Source organism: Mustela lutreola, chromosome 18, assembly GCF_030435805.1.
Source record: "Mustela lutreola isolate mMusLut2 chromosome 18, mMusLut2.pri, whole genome shotgun sequence".
NCBI lineage: Eukaryota > Metazoa > Chordata > Mammalia > Carnivora > Mustelidae > Mustela > Mustela lutreola.
In genome coordinates this window covers 27,102,943-27,122,643 of record NC_081307.1, presented here as the reverse complement: position 1 = coordinate 27,122,643, position 19,701 = coordinate 27,102,943, and the positions used below count along the sequence as shown (strand labels likewise).

Sequence of the window (19,701 nt, the reverse complement as noted above, 5' to 3'; positions counted from 1 at the left end):
TTCTCGTAGAGCATTTTTCCTAAATGCAGCTTTCCTTCTTGAATTCCATGGTATTCATAGTTTGCTACAAACACAAATAAAGTAATTTCTTAAAGAGAGGAACTGTTTAATTATGGTTAAGAAGCTGTGCTACAGAGTCAGAAAGCCTAGCTTTCAATCCCATATCTACTGGGATTGACTTTGGACAAGTTAGCTTCTTTGTACTCCATTTGTAAAATCAGGATAATTATATGTACTCTTTGGGTGGTGACCATTAAATAATGCACATAATGGGATAAGTACACCACTTGGTATGTGAGCACTCAGTAAATATTTGTTATTACTGGCATTGATTATTATGGGAGTATGTTTAGGGATGATATAGATATTAAAAAAATCCAATTGTAATCTCTTCTTTTAAGATAAAACAACATTCCCAAGATCCTTATTCTGCATATTCTCATTAGTACGCTGGAGATAGCCTCATGAGTATATTGTAGATATTGTGTAACTAGAGAAGCCTGGTCCTACATCACTCTTGATAACATGTTGGGTATGTTAGGAACACATTTATTTCTCTAAGGCCCTGAGGTACTTCTGATTGCTTTTCTTTCTGGAGAAAAATTAGCTGGATAAGAGGTAGTAACCCACACAAAACACAAAACTAATTTGCAAAATATGCATCATGAAACTAGATCCAGTTGGACTGGGAGAGACCGAAAAAGCAGTAAATAAAAATTCCTGAAGAGGAATAGATAATAATCTGCTTTCCTGTCTGAAATGCTTCACATCCCTTAGCACATGTGACTGTCTACCAGGATAATATTTTGTCTCCTGCCTAGAGACCATTGACTATGGTGGCATCCCTCCCAGAATTACCAGGGGTTTTAGGACAGAAAGAAAAGGGCTGAACTAACAAATAAATTAAGAGCACAATGTTTGCTGTATGGAAGCCCTTAGTGAATGTTAATTATTGTTCTATCCTCTATAGTTTAAAAAAATAATTATTTTTGTTGTGGTGTCAACTTTGACCTACCCACCTTTCTCTTCATACATCTATACAAAAATCTCAGAATTACTAAAATTAGTTAATCTCAAATGAATTGAAATTGAGTTACTCTCAAATGAATACATTTGACTGAAGTATACGATCTAGTCATCCTGTTCACCCAGACCCATACCCTTAGTGTAGGTGTTACACAGTGAAATGCTCTTCTTTCCTTCAAAAGCAGAAAAACAAAAATGGAGCAGACAATTTGGTTAATCCACCAGCCAAGGTAAGATCTATCAGATGTTTAATTATACTTGAGATGTATTTGCCGTCATGTACTTATATATATTTGTACTGTTGGAACTGAGCATAAACTATTCCAAAGACCAGTAAGAATCTAAAAATGGCTAATATTTTAGAAGATTTTTAAAAATTAAATTTATATTTTTTTAATTTTTAAATTTATTTGACAGAGATCACAAGTAGGCAGAGAGGCAGGCAGAGAGAGAGAAGAAGGGAAGCAGGCTCCCTGCTGAGCAGAGAGCCCCATGTGGGGCTCGATCCCAGGACCCCAGGATCATGACCTGAGCCGAAGGCAGAGGCTTTAACCCACTGAGCCACCCAGGCGCCCCTTAGAAGATGTTTTGAACTTGGCTTTGCAAATATGTGAATTTGTACCTAACTTGGAATTCATTTTTATCCAAGGAAAATTATACTGGGAAGACTTCCTTAGATTTCATGGAATGCCCTTTCTGCTCAGCTTCTTCTGATACTAAAAACCGATAGCTCTCTGAGTGCTCTGTTATCCCTAACCAAATTTGATATGGATTCCCACAAACCTCTGTGGACCATGTACAGTTAGAATTTGTGTTTCAAAATGCTTTACTGTTAGTGTTTGCATAACGATACATGCTGTGATCTCCCAAAGTTGGTAAACTAACTAAATACTATTTGTCTGATATATTTTGGACTCTAATTTTTAGTTATCTGTAGCACAGAATGGCTGTCTCCTTTAATTAGTTACCAGAAATTGTTAGAAAAATGCCTGCTCCTTTCTGCTCACAAAACCTCTTAAGGGCTCACTGTCGGCAGAAGAGTTGAATCTGTGTTGATCATAAACACTTGATTTTAGAAAGATCTTACTGGTAACATTTCCAAAAAATTTCTGATTGTCACAATTTAAATTTTAATAATCTTAAAACATAAATTTTTCTTTTAATTATATTTGATTTATACTCACATGTCTTCTTTTTTTTTAAACCTAACTAAGAGCTAAGGATATGGGGTTTCAATTCTTTCTAAAGTAATTTGAGGCATTTCTCCTAACTAATTGAGTTACGAGTAATTATAAAGGTGATCTGCTTTCTCCTAATACGGCAGCCTATGCTCAAGATTGTGCACACTGGGGGGGAGGAGTCAAGATGGCGGAGAAGTAGCAAGCTGAGACTGCTTCAGCTAGCCGGAGATCAGCTAGATAGCTTATCTAAAGATTGCAAACACCTGAAAATCCATCGGCAGATCGAAGAGAAGAAGAACAGCAATTCTGGAAACAGAAAAACAACCACTTTCTGAAAGGTAGGACCAGCGGAGAAGTGAATCCAAAGCGACGGGAAGATAGACCCCGGGGGGAGGGGCCGGCTCCCGGCAAGCGGCGGAGCAACCGCGCACAAAATCAGGACTTTTAAAAGTCTGTTCTGCTGAGGGACATCGCTCCAGAGGCTAAACCGGGGCGAAGCCCACGCGGGGTCAGCGTGGCCTCAGGTCCCGCAGGGTCACAGAAGGATCGGGGGTGTCTGAGTGTCGCAGAGCTTGCGGCTATTGGAACGGGAAAGCCGGCTACAGAGACAGAGCCGACAGTAAGCTCACAGCTCGGTGTTACCTTGAACCGGTCGCAGGCTCGGTGAGCTCGGAGCGCGGCTGGAGGTCAGACAGACGAGAGTAACTGGGCGCTGTTCTCTGAGGGCGCACTGAGGAGTGGGGCCCTGGGCTCTCGGCTCCTCCAGGCCGGAGACCAGGAGGCCGCCATTTGTATTCCCGTCCTCCGGAACTCTACAGAAAGCGCTCAGGGAACAAAAGCTCCTGAAAGCAAACCCGAGCAGATTACTCACCCCGGCCCCGGGTAAGGGCGGTGTAATTCCGCCTGGGGCAAAGACACTTGAGAATCACTACAACAGGCCCCTCCCCCAGAAAATCAACAAGAAATCCAGCCGAGACCAAGTTCACCTACCAAGGAGTGCGGTTTCAATACCAAGGAGAGCAGCAGAATTCCAGAGGAGGAGAAAGCCAAGCACGGAACTCATGGCTTTTTTCCTGTGGTTTTTTTTTCAGTCTTGCAGTTAACTTAATTTTTTCTTTTTCATTTTTTTTTTTTCTTTTTTATTCTCGCCTTCGGGTTAAATTATTTTTTTTAATTTTTTTTTTAACTGTTACCTTTTTCTTTTTTAACGATTTTTTACTAGTCTATCTAATATATATATTTTTTCTTTTTTACATTTTTCTTAGGTGTTTTCTTTTTTTAAAAAATTCTTTTCTTTTCTTTTATTTTTTCTTTTTTCTTTTTTTTTTATTTCTTCCTTTTTGAACCTCTTTTTATCCCCTTTCTCCCCACTCACGATTTTGGATCTCTTCTAATTTGGTTAAAGCATATTTTCCTGGAGTTGTTGCCACCCTTTTAGTATTTTACTTGCCCCTTCATTTACTCTTATCTGGACAAAATGACAAGACGTAAAAATTCAACACACAAAAAAAGAACAAGACGCAGTACCGAAGGCTAGGGACCTAATCAATACAGACATTGGTAATATGTCAGATCTAGAGTTCAGAATGACAATTCTCAAGGTTCTAGCCAGGCTCGAAAAAGGCATGGAAGATATTAGAGAAACCCTCTCGAGAGATATAAAAGCCCTTTCTGGAGAAATAAAAGAACTAAAATCTAACCAGGTTGAAATCAAAAAAGCTATTAATGAGGTGCAATCAAAAATGGAGGCTCTAACTGCTAGGATAAATGAGGCAGAAGAAAGAATTAGTGATATAGAAGACCAAATGACAGAAAATAAAGAAGCTGAGCAAAAGAGGGACAAACAGCTACTGGACCACGAGGGGAGAATTCGAGAGATAAGTGACACCATAAGACGAAACAACATTAGAATAATTGGGATTCCAGAAGAAGAAGAAAGAGAGAGGGGAGCAGAAGGTATACTGGAAAGAATTATTGGGGAGAATTTCCCCAATATGGCAAAGGGAACGAGCATCAAAATTCAGGAGGTTCAGAGAACGCCCCTCAAAATCAATAAGAATAGGCCGACACCCCGTCACCTAATAGTAAAATTTACAAGTCTCAGTGACAAAGAGAAAATCCTGAAAGCAGCCCGGGAAAAGAAGTCTGTAACATACAATGGTAAAAATATTAGATTGGCAGCTGACTTATCCACAGAGACCTGGCAGGCCAGAAAGAGCTGGCATGATATTTTCAGAGCACTAAACGAGAAAAACATGCAGCCAAGAATACTATATCCAGCTAGGCTATCATTGAAAATAGAAAGAGAGATTAAAAGCTTCCAGGACAAACAAAAACTGAAAGAATTTGCAAACACCAAACCAGCTCTACAGGAAATATTGAAAGGGGTCCTCTAAGCAAAGAGAGAGCCTACAAGTGGTAGATCAGAAAGGAACAGAGACCATATACAGTAACAGTCACCTTACAGGCAATACAATGGCACTAAATTCATATCTCTCAATAGTTACCCTGAATGTTAATGGGCTAAATGCCCCTGTCAAAAGACACAGGGTATCAGAATGGATAAAAAAGCAAAACCCATCTATATGTTGCCTCCAAGAAACTCATTTTAAGCCCGAAGACACCTCCAGATTTAAAATGAGGGGGTGCAAAAGAATTTACCATGCTAATGGACATCAGAAGAAAGCAGGAGTGGCAATCCTTATATCAGATCAATTAGATTTTAAGCCAAAGACTATAATAAGAGATGAGGAAGGACACTATATCATACTCAAAGGGTCTGTCCAACAAGAAGATTTAACAATTTTAAATATCTATGCCCCCAACGTGGGAGCAGCCAACTATATAAACCAATTAATAACAAAATCAAAGAAACACATCAACAATAATACAATAATAGTAGGGGACTTTAACACTCCCCTCACTGAAATGGACAGATCATCCAAGCAAAAGATCAGCAAGGAAATAAAGGCCTTAAACAACACACTGGTGATGGACATCACAGATATATTCAGAACATTTCATCCCAAAGCAACAGAATACACATTCTTCTCTAGTGCACATGGAACATTCTCCAGAATAGATCACATCCTCGGTCCTAAATCAGGACTCAACCGGTATCAAAAGATTGGGATCATTCCCTGCATATTTTCAGACCACAATGCTCTAAAGCTAGAACTCAACCACAAAAGGAAGTTTGGAAAGAACCCAAATACATGGAGACTAAACAGTATCCTTCTAAAGAATGAATGGGTCAACCGGGAAATTAAAGAAGAATTGGAAAAAATCATGGAAACAAATGATAATGAAAATACAACGGTTCAAAATCTGTGGGACACAACAAAGGCAGTCCTGAGAGGAAAATATATAGCGGTACAAGCCTTTCTCAAGAAACAAGAAAGGTCTCAGGTACACAACCTAACCCTACACCTAAAGGAGCTGGAGAAAGAACAAGAAAGAAACCCTAAGCCCAGCAGGAGAAGAGAAATCATAAAGATCAGAGCAGAAATCAATGAAATAGAAACCAAAAAAACAATAGAACAAATCAACGAAACTAGGAGCTGGTTCTTTGAAAGAATTAATAAAATTGATAAACCCCTGGCCCAACTTATCAAAAAGAAAAAAGAAAGGACCCAAATAAATAAAATCATGAATGAAAGAGGAGAGATCACAACTAACACCAAAGAAATACAAACTATTATAAGAACATACTATGAGCAACTCTACGGCAATAAATTTGACAATCTGGAAGAAATGGATGCATTCCTAGAAACATATAAACTACCACAACTGAACCAGGAAGAAATAGAAAGCCTGAACAGACCCATAACCAGTAAGGAGATTGAAACAGTCATTAAAAATCTCCAAACAAACAAAAGCCCAGGGCCAGACGGCTTTCCGGGGGAATTCTACCAAACATTTAAAGAAGAACTAATTCCTATTCTCCTGAAACTGTTCCAAAAAATAGAAATGGAAGGAAAACTTCCAAACTCATTTTATGAGGCCAGCATCACCTTGATCCCAAAACCAGACAAGGATCCCACCAAAAAAGAGAGCTATAGACCGATATCCTTGATGAACACAGATGCGAAAATACTCAACAAAATACTAGCCAATAGGATTCAACAGTACATTAAAAAGATTATTCACCACGACCAAGTGGGATTTATTCCAGGGCTGCAAGGTTGGTTCAACATCCGCAAATCAGTCAATGTGATACAACACATCAATAAAAGAAAGAACAAGAACCATATGATTCTCTCAATAGATGCTGAAAAAGCATTTGACAAAGTACAGCATCCCTTCCTGATCAAAACTCTTCAAAGTGTAGGGATAGAGGGCACATACCTCAATATCATCAAAGCCATCTATGAAAAACCCACCGCAAATATCATTCTCAATGGAGAAAAACTGAAAGCTTTTCCGCTAAGGTCAGGAACACGGCAGGGATGTCCATTATCACCACTGCTATTCAACTTAGTACTAGAGGTCCTAGCCTCAGCAATCAGACAACAAAAGGAAATTAAAGGCATCCAAATCGCCAAAGAAGAAGTCAAATTATCACTCTTCGCAGATGATATGATACTATATGTGGAAAACCCAAAAGACTCCACTCCAAAACTGCTAGAACTTATACAGGAATTCAGTAAAGTGTCAGGATATAAAATCAATGCACAGAAATCAGTTGCATTTCTCTACACCAACAGCAAGACAGAAGAAAGAGATATTAAGGAGTCAATCCCATTTACAATTGCATCCAAAACCATAAGATACCTAGGAATAAACCTAACCAAAGAGACACAGAATCTATACTCAGAAAACTATAAAGTACTCATGAAAGAAATTGAGGAAGACACAAAGAAATGGAAAAATGTTCCATGCTCCTGGATTGGAAGAATAAATATTGTGAAAATGTCTATGCTACCTAAAGCAATCTACACATTTAATGCAATTCCTATCAAAGTACCATCCATCTTTTTCAAAGAAATGGAACAAATAATTCTAAAATTTATATGGAACCAGAAAAGACCTCGAATAGCCAAAGGGATATTGAAAAAGAAAGCCAACGTTGGTGGCATCACAATTCCGGACTTCAAGCTCTATTACAAAGCTGTCATCATCAAGACAGCATGGTACTGGCACAAAAACAGACACATAGATCAATGGAACAGAATAGAGAGCCCAGAAATAGACCCTCAAATCTATGGTCAACTAATCTTCGACAAAGCAGGAAAGAATGTCCAATGGAAAAAAGACAGCCTCTTCAATAAATGGTGCTGGGAAAATTGGACAGCCACATGCAGAAAAATGAAATTGGACCATTTCCTTACACCACACACAAAAATAGACTCAAAATCGATGAAGGACCTCAATGTGCGAAAGGAATCCATCAAAATCCTTGAGGAGAACACGGGCAGCAACCTCTTCGACCTCTGCCGCAGCAACATCTTCCTAGGAACAACGCAAAAGGCAAGGGAAGCAAGGGAAAAAATGAACTACTGGGATTTCATCAAGATCAAAAGCTTTTGCACAGCAAAGGAAACAGTTAACAAAATCAAAAGACAACTGACAGAATGGGAGAAGATATTTGCAAACAACATATCAGATAAAGGACTAGTGTCCAGAATCTATAAAGAACTTAGCAAACTCAACATCCAAAGAACAAAAAATCCAATCAAGAAATGGGCAGAGGACATGAACAGACATTTTGCAAAGAAGACATCCAGATGGCCAACAGACACATGAAAAAGTGCTCCATATCACTCGGCATCAGGGAAATACAAATCAAAACCACAATGAGATATCACCTCACACCAGGCAGAATGGCTAAAATCAACAAGTCAGGAAATGACAGATGCTGGCGAGGATGCGGAGAAAGGGGAACCCTCCTACACTGTTGGTGGGAATGCAAGCTGGTGCAGCCACTCTGGAAAACAGCATGGAGGTTCCTCAAAATGTTGAAAATAGAACTGCCCTATGACCCAGCAATTGCACTATTGGGTATTTACCCTAAAGATACAAACGTGGTGATCCAAAGGGGCACGTGCACCCGAATGTTTATAGCAGCAATGTCCACAATAGCCAAACTATGGAAAGAACCTAGATGTCCATCAACAGATGAATGGATCAAGAAGATGTGGTATATATACACAATGGAATACTATGCAGCCATCAAAAGAAATGAAATCTTGCCATTTGCAACAACATGGATGGAACTAGAGCGTATCATGCTTAGCGAAATAAGTCAAGCAGAGAAAGACAACTATCATATGATCTCCCTGATATGAGGAAGTGGTGATGCAACATGGGGGCTTAAGTGGGTAGGAGAAGAATCAATGAAACAAGATGGGATTGGGAGGGAGACAAACCATAAGTGACTCTTAATCTCACAAAACAAACTGAGGGTTGCTGGGGGGAGGGGGTTTGGGAGAAGGGGGTGGGATTATGGACATTGGGGAGGGTATGTGCTTTGGTGAGTGCTGTGAAGTGTGTAAACCTGGTAATTCACAGACCTGTACCCCTGGGGATAAAAATATATGTTTATAAAAAATAAAAAATTAAAATACAAAAAACAACAACAACAACAACAAAAAAAAGATTGTGCACACTGTGTCTCCAGATGTAGTTTCTCTTTTTCTCTAAGCATGCATGCAAAATGGTAAACAAAGGAGTAGTTTTGGTACATTTTTTAAAAATTTTAAATTAAAATGATGCTTACAAAAGATTTTTTAAATAAATCTGAATAAGGCTGGTTGTTTAGCGAATAGTACTGTGTTGATGTTCATTTCCTTATTTTGATCATTATATGTTGTTCATGTAAGAAAATACTCTTGTTTGTAGGAAATGTAGGCTTTATCCAGTGCTAAAGGGCTGATCATGTCTGCAGCTTTACTTTTTTTTTTTTAATAGTATGGTAGCGGTGATGGTGTGTGTGTGTGTGTGTGTAGCAGGGAGAGAATGTGATTTTAAAAGGTGGTAAAATTTGGGGCCTTGGGGCAATAAGTAAAGTTAATTGAAAAAAAGATACTATAAACAAAAGAGCAAGATATAAAATCATTTTCCTCAGCTGTATAAAAATAAGATGGAAGGCAAAAATGTCAAATTATTGGATTCTAAACTTCTAGTTTTTTTTTATACATTTCTCTTCAATTTTTCTATTCTGAATATCTGTTTCTTTTAACTGTATATCCCACAGGGCAGGGATTTTCATCTGTTTCATTTCCTAGAAATGTGCCCGATACAGAGTAGATGTCAAAAAGATCTTTTGCTGAGTGTGGATGATTAATTGAAAATTGGTGTTTATTGAATATGTACGTATTGAATCTTTAATAAACTTCTCCATTTACAATTTAGGAAGTGGAGTGAAATACCATAGTACACTATTGACCCTAAAAAATGAAACTCCCTCCCAATGTAAAAACTGATCCATTGAAAGTTAAAGTAAACTGATAAAGTATGATTTTTGATATTTTTCTTAATTTTTTTCCTTATATTTCCTTGATAGATTCTTCAGTTTGAAGATATCTTGGCCAGTACTTTCTATCGAGAGCACTTTCGAACGTACATGGAAAGGATGGACAAGAGAGCTCTGATTAGTTTTTGGGAGTCTGTGGAATATTTAAAGAGTGCTAACAAGGTAGTATATAAAGCATCAAAAGAATATTAATCACTAGCTGATGAAAACTTGCATGTTAGACACTGTATCTGTGTTTTTCTGTGAAGCTGTAAGATAAGTATACACTTAAAAGACTATTTAAAACCAAATATAATAATGAATTATTGTCTAGCCCCTAATGGTAAATAAAATTAGATTTTATTTTACAAAAAACACACCTTTGAATGTGTAGTCAAGGGAAAAAGTGACTTAAACGTGTACCGAAATACTGTATTTACTTTCAGGTAGTTATTTTTTTTAACACATTGTAAAAAGACATCTCTCTCTTTCTCTCTCTCTCTCTCTCTTCTCTCCACACTGCTGTTTATAATGAATTGATCTTGTCATCTGAACCTCAGTCTCATAACCATATTATTTTAATGTCATATTCATATGTGTAATTTATATGACTGTTCTTCTTTTATTTCATTTAAAATATAATTGAATTAATGGGGCCTGGATGGCTCAGCCAGTTTAGTGGCTGACTATTGGTTTCAGCTCAGGTCATGATCTCAGGGTCCTGGGATTAAGCCTCCCATTGGGCTCTGCACTCAGCGGGGAGTTTGCTTGTGGATTCTCTCTCTCCCTCCTCCTCTCTCCCTGCTCTCTCTCTCAAATAAATAAATAAACAAATAAATCTTTAAAAAAACAAACAAAATATAATTGAATTAAGAAACACAATGAAGGGCGCCTGGGTGGCTCAGTGGGTTAAGCCGCTGCCTTCGGCTCAGGTCATGATCTCAGGGTCCTGGGATCGAGTCCCGCATCAGGCTCTCTGCTCGGCAGGGAGTCTGCTTCCTCCTCTCTCTCTCTCTGCCTGCCTCTCTGCCTACTTGTGATCTCTCTCTGTCAAATAAATAAATAAAAATCTTAAAAAAAAAAAAAAAAGAAACACAATGAAACAAGATGGGATTGGGAGGGAGACAAACCATAAGTGACTCTTAATCTCACAAAACAAACTGAGGGTTGCTGGGGGGAGGGGGTTTGGGAGAAGGGGGTGGGATTATGGACATTGGGGAGGGTATGTGCTTTGGTGAGTGCTATGAAGTGTGTAAACCTGGTGATTCACAGACCTGTACCCCTGGGGATAAAAATATATGTTTATAAAAAATAAAAGATTAATTAAAAAAAAAAAGAAACACAAAAGAACATTTTTGGTTATAGATGCCTCTTACAATGAAAACCCCAACAATAAACATCATGTTTTGCGCTCAGCAATGTCTCAATACATTTAACGATTAAAGACTGTGAAATATGTATGTTATATGTGTTTATAACTATGTGGGACAGTATGTATAACATACATATGTATTTTGAGAGGCTTACTAAAATAAGCACAAAGAGCAATGGGTACATTAAATTACTATTTGCACTTTATATGAGTGTTGGCAGAACTCAATACCAACTTAAAATACATCATAAATCACAAACTACCTCTTTTTTGTTTTTTTGTAAAAGATTTTTATTTACTTATTTGAGAGAGAGAGGGAGGGAACACAAGAAGGGAGAGGGGTAGAGGCAGAGGGAGAAGCAAACTCCCCGCCTGAGTCGGGACCCTGATGTGGGCCTCCCTTCTGGGACTCCAGGATTTTGACCTGAGCTGAAGGCTGATGCTTAAAGGACTGAGCCATGCAGGTGCTCCACAAACTACGTTGGTTAAGGAATTAAATTCATTCTCATAGTATTTTTAAATTCTCTTAGAAATGCCTTTCATTGTTAATTTGTAAGCCACAAATTACCTCATTTTAACAAATAATGTTTTTGCCCACTTTATTACACGTTTTATTTACTAGACTTGATTCCAAATGACTTTTGGCTGGTCTCAAAGGAATATTGCAAAGAGCAATCTAAAGAATTTTTCTAAACTACTGAAAATGATTCAGAAGATTTCAGTGGAGTAAGAGCATATAACTTTGTCAAATGCAACACTGATTTGGATGTGAAATTTATGGGATGTTTATTAAATTCACAGTCTTCATTTGTTAAGTTGCTTGTCTTCATTTTTTTCTTTTTAAAGATTTTATTTATTTCAGAGAGAGAGAGAGAGAGTGCGTGAGCAGGGGGAGGAGCAGAGGGAGAGAGAGAGGGAATAAATCTCCAGCAGACTCCACGCTGAGTGGCAGGCCCTAAGACCCAGAGATCATGACCTGAGCTGAAACCAAGAGTTGGATGCTCAGCCACCCAGGCACCCCTCTCTTTATTTTCACTCCTATTGAAGACTCTGTGTAACATTCCTAGAGTTAATGAGATGTGTCTAGAGGAAATATAAATATTATGTCAGCCAGAAGGGATATTTGCATTTGTGAGCTGGCTGGCTGTGACCTACGTGTAACGTTTACAGCTAAGTCCTCTAATATAAGCTTGATTATAATGCAATAATCATCATTCTGAAAGAACATTTTTCGTCTTTTCTTAAATTATACAATACTGATTTTTTTTTCTTTAGTGAGAAATGGCACTTCCAATTATTTATATTAGATTTTTAAAAGCCAAATTAAATTTAACTGACATTTGAGCTGTGGTGTTCAGATTTACGATAAGGAGTCCATTGCAAGAAGAGAACTGTTGTCATTTTTCTCCTTCCAGCATTTCAAAGACGTTACATTTGTTAACTACTCAACTGAAGTTTCATTTTAAGGAGCCAGTTGTCTTGTCAGGGTCTGCCTCTTGCCCCTTGCTTCTGAATGTGCATACAAAACCCAAAGAGCCGCACTGAAATGTACAGTGTACATTCCTCATGTCTTCCTTCCAGCTTAGAAATGTAGAAAGTTCTGAAGATAATCCTTTTTGTCAGAGGTGATATTTCTTACCTTTCTTGTTCATTTTTCTGTCTTTTCAGAATGAAATTCCTCAATTAGTTGGCGAAATTTACCAGAATTTCTTTGTGGAAAGCAAAGAAATATCTGTGGAAAAATCACTTTACAAAGAAATCCAGCAGTGTCTTGTAGGAAATAAAGGTATTGAAGTGTTCTGCAAAATCCAGGGAGATGTTTATGAGACCCTAAAGGATAGGTATTACCCTTCGTTCATTGTCAGTGACCTGTATGAGAAGCTGATGCTGAAAGAGGAAGAGAAAAATGTCTCCCAGTTGATTTCCAGCAAGGATGAACTGGTGAGTCACCTTTAATTTTCTCCTCCCTTCGCAGTGGTTAAGCTTCAAAAGTGATCAGGTAGGCTCATATTGTATAAGCGGAATTTGGTGTGCGCCTTCATCTTTTAATGTATAGGACTATAAGTAGAATTTACCGACTTCTTCCCTTGTTCCTGTGAAAACTGACTCCTGCTGCCTGGTGTCAAGTCAGAGACCTCACTGCCCCGTCTAGACCTGAGACACACCCTGAAAATGCGAAGGCAGAAAGCCTGTGGGGTGGGGCATTTGTGGCCTAGACCAGATAAGAGAATCCGTAGAACATGGTGCAGCCTGAGAATAGTCAAAGGATGGGAACATAAGGAGAGGAAGAGAATGTGGGTGGAGTTACAGGAAATATTTTGGAGTTAAAAAATATCAAATGTAAGTAAGATAGATGTTCCAAAGAAAACCTTGCTCAGCCACACCTGAAGTCTAATTTTCTTAAACGTGTTGCCATTTAATTGGAGAACTACAATTGCCACCTGTCATTTACTATTAATGATTTACATGGGTTTTAAGATTTGTGAAGGTGCAAAGAAAAACAAAATGTTTTATAGTCACCCTACTTGGAAAGATGGTAATTGATCACGGATTTTTTTTTTCTGCCCAGTGGTATCTCAAGCCCTAGGGAATCAAGTGCTTGCTCTCAATGATATTAGAAGTCAATATCTCTGAACTGTTAAATTCATTCCTTCAGACTTTTTTAAAAGATTTGTTACTTAGTTCTTTATATTTTCAGTGTATAACACCACCAAACTGGTCCAAAAGTCATTACTCATTGCATCTTATTTTTAAGATAGGTCAATTTGTTTAATTTTTTATTATTTATTTATTATTTTTTGGTCAGATTATTTTAACTGTGTTACCTCTCTCCCTCAAAAATTAAAATGGTTAATTTGCAAATGCTGTAGAAGAGGTTATTCAGACTAATTAAAAATGTCAGTACCCAACAGATAAATTGAGGAAGGTCTTGAACTAACAGTTGATATGAAAGGCAAACAAATATGAAAAATTGTCCAACTTCACCTTGGACTCAAGAGTAATATGTATCACTGATCTTTTGAAAGATCCTACTTCTAAAAATTTATCTTAAGATAATAACTAAAGGGTAGAAAAGTATATATATAATGGAGTTTGCTTTAGTACGTTTGGGATAGCAAACCAGCAGAATAAACCCAGAGTAGGAACAGCAGCAGGAATATGTGTTGGTGTACTATCAATTCCCAGGATATTATAGAGCCATAAAAATTAAAATTTTATGTTTTTATTATGTTTAAACTGTAATCAATACCCTCAAAATAAGCAGCATTGTGAGTTATATGGAAAAGACAGAATACATGTTTATGTATACAAAGTGTACTATACTATGTCATGATATGTACATTGCGGACAAAGATTTGAAAGACCCTACAAAAATAAAAAGAGCTTGGTTTTTTAGGACTATTAATACTTATTTTTGTCGAAAAAAGTTATTGTTTGTTACTTACTAATTACCAAAAATTAGAAGAAAAAATTCTGGAAGAACGTTAAGGACTATAAACAAAGAAGAAGGCTGTTCTCAGCTGTTCTTTCCACTGCCCTGCACAAATCTGTTTTATATGCTGTCTGTTGGTAGTCTATCCAGATTTTAAAAGTTACACAGTTCTTTATGAATCTTAAGTCACTTTGCTTTTATTTAATTAATTTTAAGTCCCTTTGAAATGCTAACCATTTTACTTGTAAAATGATCTACCTGTTGATTTATAAAATACATCTTCAAGAGAAGGACTGAACAAAGTGTATACTGAAAATACTTTCACTAATGGGGATTTGGAAATTTTATTTTATCTTATTTTTTGAAAGATTTTATTTATTTATTTGACAGAAAGAGAGAGAGAGAGAGCACAAGCAGTGAGGAGCAGCAGAGGGAGAGGGAGAAGCAGGCTTCCCAAGGAGAAAGGAGACTGATGTGGGGCTCAATCCCAGGACCCTGGGATCATGATCTAAGCTGAAGGCAGAACCTTAACCAACTGAGCCACTCAGGTGCTCTGGAAATCTTATTTTAAAGAGACTTGCTTGAGTTTTCTATAATATTCTTTGGAGCCGGAAAGGAAGCCAAGTGTTTCTCAGTGTCTTTGTCCAGGATTAGGCACGGATCATTCGGTTGGGCTGGACAGAGAACTCAGTTGCATTCCTTTGTTCCAAGCAGATTCCCTTGGGTGTACAATCTGGAAAATAATGGTATGGAATCCACCCCAGGCCCTCCTACTTCAGGCTTAATGATGTTTCTTTTTTCAGTGCAGTTCCAGATAACTTTGATTTGTTACTTTGTTGAGGCACAGCAGCCAGCTCCTGGGCTTTCTACCATAGAGTCTTTCCTTAGTGGGATCTAGTATTGGGCACAGTGTAATCATATCAAACTTATACACTAGTAATAATGGTTGAACAGTCCAGCATCAGAAGATAGTGTGGTTCATGTGACTTTCTCCCCCAGGGCCCAGGAATTGAGGCTGGTGAGGAAGCTGTAGATGAAGGCACCAGCCGGATTAATGAACAAGCCAGTTTTGCTGTAAACAAACTACGAGAACTAAATGAGAAACTTGAATATAAAAGGCAAGCTCTAAATTCTATTCAAAATGCACCAAAACCTGACAAGAAGGTAACTCTTTTGCTTTCAAGGTTGTATTTGAAAGTTTCCACTTTCCGATTTGATAAAGTTTTCAGTTTATGTTTGCAAATCATCACAATTTCCTTAAAAAGAATTTTAACTGTTAAGTTCCATTGTCAATTTTTTGCTTCTAGTATAGAATGAGAAAAGTAGTTGCTTTTAGTCTTCCATGGCTTGGGGTTCTCCCTCAGTCATCAGCGGTGAGTAGCTCCGTGTTCTCTCACCTGGCTTGCCTATGGTACCTTTACAGAAGAGGGCAAAGCATTTCCTTGTGCCAGTCACAGCCCCAGCTGATGGTAAAAAGCAGGTTCAGAAGGTTTAGGCTGGGAGTACTTCCTGTAGGCTTTTTGAGCAAGGACAGAATCCTTGCAGCCTTCGTGTTCAGGAGAGTTTGAAGTGAAACTTCTGTCCTCACACCACAGAGTTACATATCCTTACAGGTTTTCTCATGAAAGAGATCCATAGCCTTTAAAAAAAAAAAATAAAATTACTTATTTTTTAAAAATTGTTGCAAAATATACATAACATAAAGCCTACCATTTCAACCGTTCTGTACAGATCAGTGTCTGCATTCACACTGTTATGCAACTGTCACTACCATTCCATCGCAGGACTCCTTTCATATGGCAGAATTGAAGCCCTGTACCCATTAAATAATACTTCCCATTGCCCGCTCCCCAGCCCCCTGGAAACCACCATTCTGCTTACTATCTCTTACAGATTTAACTACTCTGAAATACATCATGAGTGGAGTCATACAGCATTCATCCTTTTGTGACTGGTTTATTTCACTTAGTATAATGTCTTCAAGGTTCATTCATATTATACCGTGTGTCAGAACTTCCTTCCTTTTTAAGGCTAAGTAATTTTCCACTGTGTGTATATATAACATTTTGTTTATCCATTCACCCATCAGTGGACATTTGGTTTGCTGCCATCTTTTGAGTATCATGAATAATCCTGCCATGGACATGGGTGTATAAATATCCTTTCAAGGTCTTGCTTTCAGCTCTTCTGAGCATGTACCCAGAAGTAGAATTCCTGGGTCATATGGTAATTCTGTTTTTAATTCTTCGAGGAGCATCCATACTTTTTTTCCATAATGGCAGCAGCATTTAATACCTTCTCACCAACAGTCCATGTAGTTTCTGATTTCTGTATATCCTCACTAATAATTGTTGTTTTTCAGTTTTTTGATAGTAACCATCCCAATGGGTATGAGGTGGTAGTTCATTGTGGTTTTGATTTGCATCCCACTAATGACTAATGAGTATCTTGTCATGCATTTTTTTTGTCATTTATATAAATTTTTTTTGAGAAATGTCTATTCAAGTCCTTTGCCCATTTTTTAATCAGACTGTTTGGTTTTTGTTTTTACGTTTTTAGAGTTCCCTATATATTCTAGATGTTAATACCTTATGAGATATTTGATTTACAAATATTCCCTCCAACTCCGTGGGTTGCTTTTTTACTGTGTTGATAGTATTTGCACAGAAGTTTTAAATTTTTATGAAATCCAGTTTTCCTATATTTTCTTTTGTTGCCTTTGCCTTTGGTGTCATAGCCAACAAGTCTTTGCTACTTTAATGTTATGAAGCTTTTCCCTATGTTTTCTTCTAAGAATTTATAGTTTTAGCTCTTATGTTTAGGTCTTTTCTCCATTTTGAGTTAATTGTTGTTTAGGAGTTTAGGGAAGTGTCTCACTTCATTATTTAGCATGTAGGTATCCAATTTTCTGAGCACTCTTTATTGAAGAGATTGTTCTTTTCCCATTGATTGCTGCAAAAATCCTTTGGCCTATATACAAAGGTTTATTTCTTGGCTGTCTATTCTAGTCCATTGGTCTACATGTTTGTCTTTATGTCACTACCATACGTTTTGATTAGTGTAGCTTTGTAGTAAGTATCGAAATCAGGAAGTGTGAGTCCTCCAACTTTGTTCTTTTTTAAGATTGTTTTGTCTATTCAGTATCCCTTGAGATTCCGTATGAATTTTACAATGGATTTTTCTATTTTTGCAAAATACATTAGAATTTTTAGAGGTATTGTGTTCAGTCTGTAGATCACTTTGGGTAGCACTGTCTTCTTAGCAATGTTTAGTCTTCTAATCCATGAACATTGGAGATCATTCCATATAGTTATGTCTTCAATTTCTTTCATCAGTGTTTTTTAGTTTTCACTGTAGAAGTCTTTCACTCCCTTATTTAATTCCTATTTTAAAAATTTTATGCTATCTTAATTGGAATTGTTTTCTTAGATTTCCTTTTTAGATTGTCCATTGTTAGTGTATAGAAATACAGCGTATTTTTCCTGTTGATTTAAATATCCTACTACTTTGCTGAATTGTGCAGCATTGCAAGTAATTTAATAACTCTCAGGATGTTTTCCCTTTGGCAGATTGTTTTAAAGTTGAAGGAAGAGATAATTCTAATAGAGAAAGAACGCACAGACCTACAGCTGCACATGGCAAGAACAGATTGGTGGTGTGAGAACCTCGGAATGTGGAAAGCCTCCATCACCAGTGGAGAGGTAGTTCTTACTGCTTTTCCTCCCAATTAATTTTAAGAGTATATCTTTTTTTTTTTTTTTTTTTTTTTTAAAGATTTTATTTATTTATTTGACAGAAATCACAAGTAGATGGAGAGGCAGGCAGAGAGAGAGAGAGAGGGAAGCAGGCTCTCTGCTGAGCAGAGAGCCCGATGCGGGACTCGATCCCAGGACCCTGAGATCATGACCTGAGCCGAAGGCAGCGGCTTAACCCACTGAGCCACCCAGGTGCCCCAATTTTAAGAGTATATCTTTATACGGAAGATTTTGTCCTAGAGAATTAAGGTTGAGGGTAGAAAACCTATGTTTGTTCTTGTAGACTGCATTTGTCATTCCTTCTCTGCTGTTTTCACTCTGTCACACCTGTGACTGCGAGTTATAGGAGGGCTGCCTGGTATAGATCTGTTTTCATTCCACTTCAGGTTCTCCTTATTCACCGGAATTGTAAGCAACTTTCAGATAGGGACAGTTAATGTCTCTGAATTGACATTTTATTTTTCCATTAACAATTGAAATAAAATTGGAAGGCGCTTTTTGAAATTTGGTGGTGAAAATTAAAAATTTAAGTGTCTCTGAGTGCTCCATTCTGCTGATTTCATTCACTTAAATCTCAGTTGCTATAAGATCTTTAATAATGAATATTTTTTCCTTTGAATTAGAAAATATTTTGCCGTTCTTTGAGGAATATGGGTAACAGTTTTCAGAATATGCTATATCCTTTTTGTCTTTGAAAATAATTTCTTTTCAAGTAGAGAAGCATGTGGGCATTTGCATTGTTAATTTTGACAACTTCTTCATTCCCGCCTGCCTTACTCTCAGTCCTGTGGAAATCTGGAGTTGAAGGTCAGGTCCACACAGAAACGAGATCATGAGTAACATAGTGTTAATGTTCACACTCTTACTATGGTGTAGGGTGGCTTGAAATTCATAATCTTAAATTCACCTCTAGATTACATAGCAGACAAAGCATGTTCTCCAAAAGCCACTGTGAAAGCACACACAGTACATGAGTGCTTGACCAAGTGCTTCACCATGTCTTTGGTACTTACTAGCACTCCCATCAAGGTAAGCTGCAGGAATTTGCTGTGAGACATTGGTCATGGAAAAGATAGTGGATAAGGCACTGAGGAGTCCCCTGAGTGCCAGAGTTCACAAGGCAGTCCCATGGGGATTATGTGGAAGATATGTCGGCATCATGCCAGAGTCTTCTGAACTCTGATCCGGGCTGACTTCCTTACTAGATGTGTGATCCTACAACAACCGAAGGACCCTGTGCATGCTCTGATCTCCTGTGTCCTCACAGTGGGATAAAGATCCTACCTCATGGGGCCCCGGGCATGCTCCCGGAGTCTTGTCTCCTTTGCCTTCCTTATTGAGTCTTTGTCTCTAATTCAGTTTGTAATACCAATTCAAGCTTAAATTCAGTGTGTTTTGTTTTTTCTCTTAATCTATTTATGTTAAGTATAATAATGGCCTTTCTGAATTGTGATATTGTATATATATGTTAAGGAACTGTG

The 19,701-nt window shown here is 37.7% G+C and overlaps 1 protein-coding gene across 2 annotated transcripts in view; it reads left to right on the top strand.

Moving 5' to 3' along the window:
• SNX25 (sorting nexin 25) overlaps positions 1-19,701 on the top strand; it is a 128,542-nt gene that overhangs the window by 89,992 nt on the left and 18,849 nt on the right. For both annotated transcript variants that reach the window (XM_059155829.1, XM_059155830.1), the window contains exons 8-11: positions 9,712-9,843; positions 12,701-12,973; positions 15,465-15,629; positions 18,035-18,166. In XM_059155829.1, coding sequence (XP_059011812.1) covers positions 9,712-9,843; positions 12,701-12,973; positions 15,465-15,629; positions 18,035-18,166 — 702 coding nt within the window. The remainder of the gene's footprint in view (positions 1-9,711; positions 9,844-12,700; positions 12,974-15,464; positions 15,630-18,034; positions 18,167-19,701) is intronic.